This window comes from Telopea speciosissima, chromosome 3 (genome assembly GCF_018873765.1).
Source record: "Telopea speciosissima isolate NSW1024214 ecotype Mountain lineage chromosome 3, Tspe_v1, whole genome shotgun sequence".
NCBI classification, from domain to species: Eukaryota; Viridiplantae; Streptophyta; class Magnoliopsida; order Proteales; family Proteaceae; genus Telopea; species Telopea speciosissima.
This window is the reverse complement of record NC_057918.1, coordinates 4,870,870-4,880,388: the sequence shown is the minus strand read 5'-3', so window position 1 is coordinate 4,880,388 and position 9,519 is coordinate 4,870,870. Positions and strand designations below refer to the sequence as shown.

At 42.7% G+C, this 9,519-nt stretch overlaps 2 protein-coding genes across 2 annotated transcripts; both read right to left on the bottom strand.

Moving 5' to 3' along the window:
* Window positions 1-2,199: 2,199 nt before the first annotated feature.
* LOC122653654 (very-long-chain 3-oxoacyl-CoA reductase 1-like) lies at window positions 2,200-4,726 on the bottom strand. The gene is made up of 3 exons (XM_043847564.1): window positions 4,050-4,726; window positions 3,384-3,453; window positions 2,200-2,538 (listed from the first exon to the last, which is right to left on the bottom strand). Exons 1-3 carry the CDS (start codon window positions 4,685-4,687, stop codon window positions 2,284-2,286), a joined length of 963 nt encoding a protein of 320 aa, XP_043703499.1. The 5' UTR covers window positions 4,688-4,726; the 3' UTR covers window positions 2,200-2,283.
* A 1,699-nt stretch (window positions 4,727-6,425) lies between these two features.
* LOC122654004 (very-long-chain 3-oxoacyl-CoA reductase 1-like) lies at window positions 6,426-8,623 on the bottom strand. Its single transcript, XM_043847978.1, has 3 exons — window positions 7,998-8,623; window positions 7,527-7,596; window positions 6,426-6,719 (listed from the first exon to the last, which is right to left on the bottom strand). The coding sequence occupies exons 1-3, from the start codon at window positions 8,621-8,623 to the stop codon at window positions 6,426-6,428; spliced, it is 990 nt and encodes a 329-aa protein (XP_043703913.1).
* Between the last annotated feature and the right edge of the window lie 896 nt (window positions 8,624-9,519).

The window sequence follows — 9,519 nt, the reverse complement described above, 5'->3', positions numbered from 1 at the left end:
GAACGAACCGGGTCCCAGCACCCGGGCGCGGCCTCACCCAGGCGCAACCACCACTCGGGCGCGGCCTCACCTAGGCGCGGCCACCACACATCAGGGCACGACCTCACGCGGGCGCGACCACCACCCAGGCACAGCATCGTGGGCACGTGAGGTGGGGGCTACCCATCTACGATCCGATCGTATCGCTAAGACTCATGCCACTATCAGGACTCGACCGCCGCTTAGAGGTCACGTCACCCGCACGATTCAAGCACCAAGGACGTTATCACCACACGCGGGATTCAAGCACCAAGGACGTTATCACCACACGCGGGTATCTATCCACGAAGGATCCTGATGCCACCAGGGCACTCCCTCCCACGGGGAGATGGCCAATCAGGATAGAGCCCTATTACCCAGGGCCTCTATCCACTCAACGGCACAATCGCCATCAAACTGGGACTCTCCACACCGCCATATGCTACTATAAAAGGCAAGGTACACAACCCCATCAGGGGACATCTAAACTCATATTGAATAATCACTATTCATCTATTTGCGCCAGGAGATCTAACTTTGGCATCGGAGAGCCCTAGGCCGGGACCACACCGGTTCTCTCTGTTGACCCCTTTGGTCCACTTGCAGGTGACGGCACTCGCAGGACCGCTCGACGATTTCTTGACGCAACAGTAAGCTATGATTAAATGTCTCCTAATCGGCCGATCCGATTCCGATCAGAAAGCAACAATTAGGAATGATGGAAATCGGAAATGGTGTCAACCGATTCCAATCCGAATCGAACAATTCACATATCCTTAAAATTATGCTTCGGTTGCATTCATGGTTTGAGGTATCGGTTGATATTGCACAATTTTGAAGGTGATCGATGCCGATACCTAGCCAATACTGTACCGGTAAAATAGTACTGACAAGGGGTAAAATAGTCAAAAAAAATCATTTTCTAAAAGGAAAACTTGGGGTAAACTTGTCCGATATGACCAATCCATACCGATACCGTAATCGATTTTGATGGTGACCGATGCCCAATATGATACCATATACTAAAACTGTGGTTCCATTGGAGATTTAGTCACATTATGACATATTTTCATCCTCCCAAGTGCGATGCACTGCCCAATGCACATTTAATGAGAAGATAAATATTCCATTATGACAACCCAATTTAAAAAATTTAACCGAAGATTTGGAAGGTGTTAAGGGATCCAAGTTGCAGGTCTACAGTGTGCAGTTTGATTGCTAGAATTTTTACTGCTAGAAGTAGAACATATATTTCAATACAATATGTTGCCTTCATGAAAAGTACGTACCATGTGTTGCCTGCCTTGGATTAGAAAATATATTCAGTACAATATGTTTGCCCAGTCTGATTTCAGTCCAAGCTGAACCCATATGGCCATCACTGCAAATTAACCTACATCAATCCAAGGCAGGTGCAAATATCCCAATTTTTGTAAGTCTTTTCATTAGCAAGAGTTGTTTCCCCTCCTCCACTGGTCTAAGCTTAGAATGAGTTCTAGCTGCCATCGACATATGGAATTTACAGGTGGTTTGGGAATATTTTTTTTGAAGTTTTGAAATATGATTAAGTTTTAGAGCAAACTTGGGAATCGTCCTGATCAATGACAAGTTTCAAGAGAGTCGTTTAAGATGATATGGTCATATTCAACGGAAACCTAAGGATGCCTTAGTAAGGAGGAGTGATATAATTTCGATTGAAAGAGCTCAAAGAGCCAAGGACAGACCTAAAATGATCATAAGAAAAATGGTGAGAAAATACATGCATAATCTAGATTTTGTACCTAATATGACCTCGGATATATTAGAGGACAAAGATTCATGTAACAGACCTCATTTAGTTAAGATTCTCCCAATGTGTTGGGTTGTGTCTCTTTCTTCACCATGTGAGTGTTTATTACCTTCATCATTACCATTAGCAGGGAGACAGCTAGTGATATGTTTTTGGTGCTTGTGATTTATTATATTAAGTGCAACAACTTGAGAGTTTATTACCTTAAATTTTTTTTCGCATTTATTTTCTTTTAATTTCATCTACTTCCACTATTATTAATACATCACATGCTTCCCAACGATCCGAACCTAAGAACTTAAAAAATGGTCACTTCAGAACAGTTGAAATTGGGATCGATCACGATTCACGCCCAATTTCAATCCTTAAAAAAAGAAAGAAAAAAAAAATTCTATATTAAGACACTTATAAGGAATTAATACTGAAATATGGTTTAAAAGATCTCTGCAACATAACTTGTGTATGGGCTTGTTGTTCTACTGCTTCTTCATGGAATCCCGATTTTGTCCCTTCTTACGCATGTCGAGGAAGTATCGAAAAACGATCCAATCGACCAAGGACTCGGGTAAAGCACGAATCAGAGTCGTCTGTATAGAATGTGGCCAATACGGCACACATGTATGATCATACCCAATCCATCGTATGCTCGCCTTACCATACTCCTCCGGTGATGGTGTGAACAAGTTAGTTTTCTTTATCCTTGACATCTTTGTTGCCACAAGTAGAGGTACCTGATCGAGGAGGATTCCTTAAGATCAATAATTTAAAAAAATGACCAAAATTAAAAATAAATAAATAGGGCACCTGGTTCGGGGATAGGACTAGAATCAAATTCCTGGTCTACACGCTTCTTGTGTAAGTCAGATGAGACCAAGGCATGGTTCTAAGTATTGGTATCGTATCGCTCGATACATATTTGGTTTTGCTAGTCATCAATAGCAATATCGTATTGATAGCACGGTATGGACAAGGGGTAAAACTTATTTTTTAAGGAGATTCAAGGGTAATTTTGTCCAATACAGCCGATCCAAACCCATATCGTATCGGTATCATATCGATTTTACAGATTACCGATACCCGTACCAATACCGTGCACTAAAACCATGGACCAAGGTGGTGATGGTGGCAGTATCGGTCACTATTGTTATTAGCCCGTATCAGGTATTTATCGAGCAAGAATTCAAAATTGAGTCGCTTTTTGGCCGATACTTTTGATCTGGCGAACATATGCCAACACCTAGGAGATTATCTGATTGAATTAGATTCTAAAATTTGACAACTGGCTAATTCATGGCAAGTTCTCCGGATCCAGATCTCCTATAGCCCAGCTGCCCGTAGCAGCCTGTGCAATGTGACAGGGCCGCGCGTGCAATGACTGCCTTACCCCCACTCGGGCAAAGATCTGGGCAAGGGGTAAGGCGATCATTGTGCGCACAACCCAGTCTACACCGCATAGGCTGCTACGGGCAGCTGCCCCCCCTCCCCCCTCCCCTTCCCTTCCCTTCCCTTAATTTATTAAAACAAACCATACTTCTATGTGGAACCAAGAACCCTAGAATCGACGGACATAGCATACCTGGCACTGTACATCAATCCCATTCAATTTGCAATCCACATGAAGGCTCCTCGACAACTGATGGACGTAGCTGCAAAACCAGCAGAAACAGATAATGGTTAATGGTTTATGGTTTATGAGAGGGACCAGAAGAATTTATTTAAGGAGAAAAGTTCTCTTTCGGGGGAGACAGTGAGTATACCACCCACGCCACAGAGGGGTCAAAATGACCACTCCACCCCTGATGCCAGCACATGTGCTTTCATTGGCCACTGTGTGCATGCAGGGGTCACGAATTTTTATCCTCTCAATTACACTGTCCGTACTTGACCGTCAAGTACATCTAATAGAAGAAGGTGGACCGTGGACCTCACCTCAGGCAGTGTGTTCGGGTTCGGGGTAGGATAGTCATTTATGAGGCCACACTCCACCACAGAAAATGTCCACCCATATTTTAATTAACAGGTAAGACGCAGGAGCAGTAGTAGTGTGCCCGGGCAGCTGGGGCCGTCCGATGTGCACCGGACGCCTTACCGCGCTGCAGAAGAGCCCAATCCATATGGGCATTCATTAGGGTTAGGGCTTTAACCATGCGCAAATAGGACGGCTGGGCGGGCGGTATGCGCCCTAAGGACAGCGCCGGTTCCAATTTTAAGGTCAGCAAATTAAGAGGCATAGAATACTTACGCTTTGGTGGCAGCATAAACGGAGACAAGCGGATACGAAGGTGTAGCAGTGACTGAACCCGACCCTATATTGACAATGGCACCTCTCTTCCTCCGAAGCATCCCCGGAAGAACAACCTTGGTCACCCTGTTAATGGCTTCAACGTTGACCTGAATCACATCCTTAAGCAATTCTTCATCCACTTCATGGAAGAACCTCGCGTAAGGGTAAGCAACCCCTGCGCAGTTCACCAGAACCCCAACATCCAAACCTTCGATAGTTTCCCTGATCCGTTCGATGCCCTCCGTTAGGTCACCAGCCAAATCAACGACAACATTCCTGATCTGGGTTCCACCATATCTGGACTTAATGGCATCTGAAACGTCCTTGATTTTCTCAGGATTGCGACCCACCAACACCAAATTAAGGTGTTTCCGGGCCAACTCGAAGGCCAAGCTCTTTCCGATGCCGTCTGTAGGTCCCGTCACGAGTGCCCACGAACCGTATTTCTTGAGATCCTTTGCAGGTCTCACGAAGTAGATGTAAACCCATCTGACGGAAGCTATGGCAGACTTGAGCACCACGAGGAAACCCAGAATGAAGGGCACCAAAACCCAAAAGGGTTGAACTTTGATCTGCTCCCCGATACAGAGCTCCATTTTTCTTCCTGCGAGATGCTGACGGAGCCAACAATGGAGACTCAAATCAAAGAATTCTGCGCAGATTAAATAGGAAACTCTGCTTATGATTCCGATTTCCAGAGTGATCGATTCTGTTTTAAACTGGGTAGTAATCTTCTCATCCATAAACTAGGAAGTACTCTGCTTATGTAATCTACTTATGATTCCAATTCACCATATTTCCTCCTTTTATGGGGGTGTAGGGCGGTCATTTCAACCCCCCCCCCCCAACACACAGTGTTTGGGTGTGGCCTCAACGCTCCCACACAGAGAATGCTCACCCCAAACAATAACAACAAAGTATTTAGATTCTCAATAAGAGCTGCGTGGGCAAGAGTGCAAGACTGAAGACGGGCACTTTCAAATTCTAAGGCAGTTGATCAATACTTGAAACCCTAATTGATCCATTAGGGTGTATGTATAGTCCTTCAAAACCCCACCACCGTTTTAAAATACGGTATGCCCGATCATGTATGTTTCTATTAGGGGTAAATTTGTCCTAAAACAAATGATATTTTCATTAAAATTGATGGCAGAGAAGTTCAATTCGGTCCAATACGACCAATCCCAAGCCATATCGGTATCAACTGAAATCGATACTGTTACCTATGCCTTGATTTAAAACCATGATCCCACCTTGGTTTAAGTGGTAACTTGCAATCTTAATGAGCTCCAATCATGTCATTGTCACAATTTATAATACGGAAAGAGAAAGCCACCTGGTCGCGCAGTGCATGCCGTCCTTGTGGCCACACAAAGGGGCGTACGCTGGGTGCACGAAATGACAACCGCACATCTGGTCATTTCCATCTTTTCAAGGAATTCGACGGTCATTATGCACGCCTTTGTGTTTGGGCATAGGAGGGCGTGTGCTGCATAACTGGGTGGCGTTAATAAATTGAAGTGTAGTAGAGAAAGTTGAGGTTACATAAATAATATAAGGGAAAAGTTTTCATACAAGGCTGTGTAAGCCGTGTATGTGAGAGGGTCTCTCACAAAGAGTTGGAAAAGTCATAAATCCCCACCCATTAATTAATGCCTTGAAACTCCTACCCTCTCACATACACAGTTTACATGACTGTGTATGAAAACTTTCCCCATAATATAAAAAAGAAAAAAAGAAAGAGGAAATTGTTAAACAAAAAAAAAGGAAAAAGAACGTTTTCTGATCATATGGCCCCTGCACCCAAACTAAGGAGGCCATGAAATTATGACTCTATCCCTGTGAATAAAAATCTCATCGATGATGATGCTCTTGCACACACTCTCATTGGTCCTCGCATTGGTGCTAGGGCTACGCGACTAGGCATCGATCTCTTACCCCCAAAAAATTAACAATTTGAATAGGACCGAGTTTTCCTTAAGCTATGGTAAATGGGAATGCATGCAAAAGGATATATTGGAGACAATACTAAAACCCTATAAGAATTTGTAAACCTTAGGATGATGTGGTGAACCTTCACGGCATGATAAAGGAAAACTTTCTCCATTTAAATAAATGGATGAGAAGGAACTAAACAACTTGAAGAAACAAAAAATGAATGCATATGATATTGGGCCAAGTCATTCCTTCAGTTACAAATCATGCCTTTAGTCATTCTCCTTAAAAACATAATCAATGTTGTAGTATGACACAGAATGCCGCAAATATGCCTCCAAGATAAAATAGTTTAAGGAAAGGGCTCACCGCCAAGTGCCCAACATGTGTCAACCTCTCTCATCTCCCTTTGGAAAAGTCCCCTTGCCCACCTATAGCTTTGTTATTCTTCTTAGAAACCTGAATTTGTCCCTGCCTACGCATGGCGAGTAAGTATTGGAACCATAACCAATCCACCAAGGACTCTGGTAAAGCACGAATCAGAGTGGTCTGTATAGAATGTGGCCAATACGGCACACATGTATGTTCGTACCCAATCCATCGTATGCTCGCCTTACAGTACTTCTCCGGTGCCGGTGTAAACAAGTTAGTTTTCTTTAACCTTGACATCTTCGTTGCCACAAGTAGAGGTACCTGATTGAGGAGGATTCCATAGGATCAATAATTATAAATGACCAAAATAATTAATAAATAAGGGCAATAGGAGCACATGCGCAAGCATTGAACTGAACGGGATTTCCAATTTTCCATGAAGGCAGAGTGATACTGTGATTATACGCAAGAGCCACGCGACCAAGTAACGTTTTTTTCCCCCAATAAATAAATAGGGAAGGGATGAGAACTTGAATCAAATTCCTAGACATACAGTCTATACGCTTTTATATTTTGTCTATGTTAAACGAGGGGGTGATTTGAGTTTCATTTGAAAACCAGGGGTGATGTGTAATTTACCCTTGCAAATTTAATTCTAATGTTTTAGTACAAGGGTAAAATAGTCTTTTTATACCAATAACTAACAACAGGCTAACATCGTTACTGTAGAGGGGGTGATTTGAGTTTCGTTTGAAAACCAAGGAGTGATGTGTAATTTACCCAAAAAAAAAAGTATTTGCCGAGAATGATTATCTTTGTTTTGATCTTTGTATTTTAAATCATAATTTTAATATTTGAAAAAAAAAAGTACATGCCTCGTTTTGACCAGGTTTGACTGGTTCAAATCATCAGGTTTTGAATAAAGCGACTCGAGTCGAGTGAGGTCGTAAAACCTAATTTTCCAACTATGCGTCAGCACTCCCTGTGTCTCTCTCTTCTCCTCAAAACAAAGGGGGGGGGGGGGCAAAGATATTCTTTCAAATGGGGAGGAGAAAGATAGACACATGGAAGTGCTGACATAACCAATATTCAAATTCTAACATTAACATTTATGTGGAGGATATATACCTGGCACTGCACATCAATCCCATTCAATTTGCATTCCACATGGAGGTTTCTCGACAACTGATGGAGGTAACTGCAAAACCAGCATATATATATATATACATTTTAGTAAAGGAGCATATAAATATATATATAAACAGATATTAACAACGCACGACTGCAGGATGAGTAGCAGCAGCCATGGTTCTAAGTATTGGTATCGTATCGCCCATATCGGTGATATGTACCGTTTTGCTAGTCACTGATATTGATACCGTACCGATATCATATCAATAGCATGATACGGACAAAAGATAAAACGGTCAGAAAACTTATGTTTTTTAAAAAATTCAAATGTAATTTTGTCTAATATAATCAGGTTTGTGGGTTGCCGATACCCGTTCCGATACAATGCACTAAAACCATAGCTGCAGCAGCAGCAGCAACAGCATGCAAGGGTAAGCAAAATTTAAGATGAAGAGAACGCTAACGTACGCTTTGGTGGCATTATAAACAGAAACAAGCGGATAAGAAGGTGTGGCAGTGACAGAACCCGACCCTATATTCACAATGGCACCTCTCTTCCTCTGTAGCATTCCAGGAAGAACAGCCTTGGTCACCTTGTAATTGGCTTCCACGTTTACCTGAATCACATCCTTAAGCAATTCTTCATCCACTTCATGGAAGAACTTCGCGTAAGGGTAAGCAGTCCCAGCGCAGTTCACAAGAATCCCAACATCCAACCCTTCGATAGCTTCCCTTATCCGTTCGATCCCCTCCGATAGGTCACCAGCCAAGTCAACCACAACATTCCTGATCTGGGTTCTACCATATCTGGACTTAATCGCATCGGATACGCCCTTGAGCTTCTCAGGATTGCGACCCACCAACACCAAATTAAGGTGTTTCCGGGCCAACTCGAAGGCCAACCCCTTTCCGATGCCGTCTGTAGGTCCGGTCACGAGTGCCCACGAACCGTATTTCTTGAGATCCTTTGCAGGTCTGAAGAAGTAGATGTAAACCCATCTGAGGGAAGCTAAGGCAGACTTGAGCACCAGGAGGAAACCCAGAACCAAGGGCACCAAAACCCAAAAGGGCTGAGCTTTGATACAGAACTCCATCTTTTTCCCTGGAGGGATAGAGGTCTAGATGATTCTGTGAGAACCAACAATGGAGATAGATTGAAGATTTATGCATAGCGGACTCCTACTTATGATTCCGATTTCTGCATTTATTGAATTGAATTAGGTATTGGTTTATCTTCTCACATCTCTGTTCCATTCCATGAATCGTCATTCACCACGCATTTAGTTGGTGTTGGGCTCCTCTCTGGATCGCGACAGAGAGTATAGCGTACATTCAACGGCCCACAGTTCTTGAACACAGAGGACCCAAATCCTTGGAGTTGTATGTTTCAGATACAGAGAGTGATTAATGAGCACTGTCGGTGAGACCGTGACCTTTCCTGGTTAATTAATGATGTATTGATTAAACCCACTCTCCCTCTCAACTCTCAACCCTCAACTATCATTTCCGCGGGTGGGGGGAGTGGATCACTCAACTGTAGGGATGTAACGGATCGGATATAAATACGAATCACGATTTTTCACTATTCATTTACATCTCTAACTTGTATAACCAAGATCTTTCTCCTCCCCCAACAGATACAATTTACTCTCAATCCATATTTTATTTTCATAATTCTCATTTTCTCATTCTTTTAAATCTGTTGAATCTTCAAAAATCCTCTATATCATTAGTTGAATATCTATTTGGATGAGACAATTTCTTTGGATTATTCGAATAAAATTTTGAATACCCCTAAAATAACAGGTGTGAAAATCTAATTCGAATTTTTAGGTACCCGTATCTACTATACTGTCGGTACATGTGATAATAATTGCAAGAAGGATTGATCAGAGAGAGTCTTCCTGTAGAGGAACTGAACGCGTCAACAACGGAGTGAAAAGATCCAGGATTGATCATGAGCCCTCTTCCTTCCTCTACGAGGAAAAAC

What these genes read in the sequence shown, in the direction of transcription:
- LOC122653654 (XM_043847564.1), bottom strand. Translation starts at nt 4,687, where the DNA reads ATGGAGCTCTGTATCGGGGAGCAGATCAAAGTTCAACCCTTTTGGGTT. An exon ending in GTTTATGCTGCCACCAAAGC is followed by an intron (nt 3,454 to 4,049) that starts GTAAGTATTCTA and finishes CTGGTTTTGCAG; the next exon opens with CTACGTCCATCAGTTGTCGA. An exon ending in GGATTGATGTACAGTGCCAG is followed by an intron (nt 2,539 to 3,383) that starts GTATGCTATGTC and finishes CTCCTCGATCAG; the next exon opens with GTACCTCTACTTGTGGCAAC.
- LOC122654004 (XM_043847978.1), bottom strand. Translation starts at nt 8,623, where the DNA reads ATGGAGTTCTGTATCAAAGCTCAGCCCTTTTGGGTTTTGGTGCCCTTG. An exon ending in GTTTATAATGCCACCAAAGC is followed by an intron (nt 7,597 to 7,997) that starts GTACGTTAGCGT and finishes CTGGTTTTGCAG; the next exon opens with TTACCTCCATCAGTTGTCGA. An exon ending in GGATTGATGTGCAGTGCCAG is followed by an intron (nt 6,720 to 7,526) that starts GTATATATCCTC and finishes CTCCTCAATCAG; the next exon opens with GTACCTCTACTTGTGGCAAC.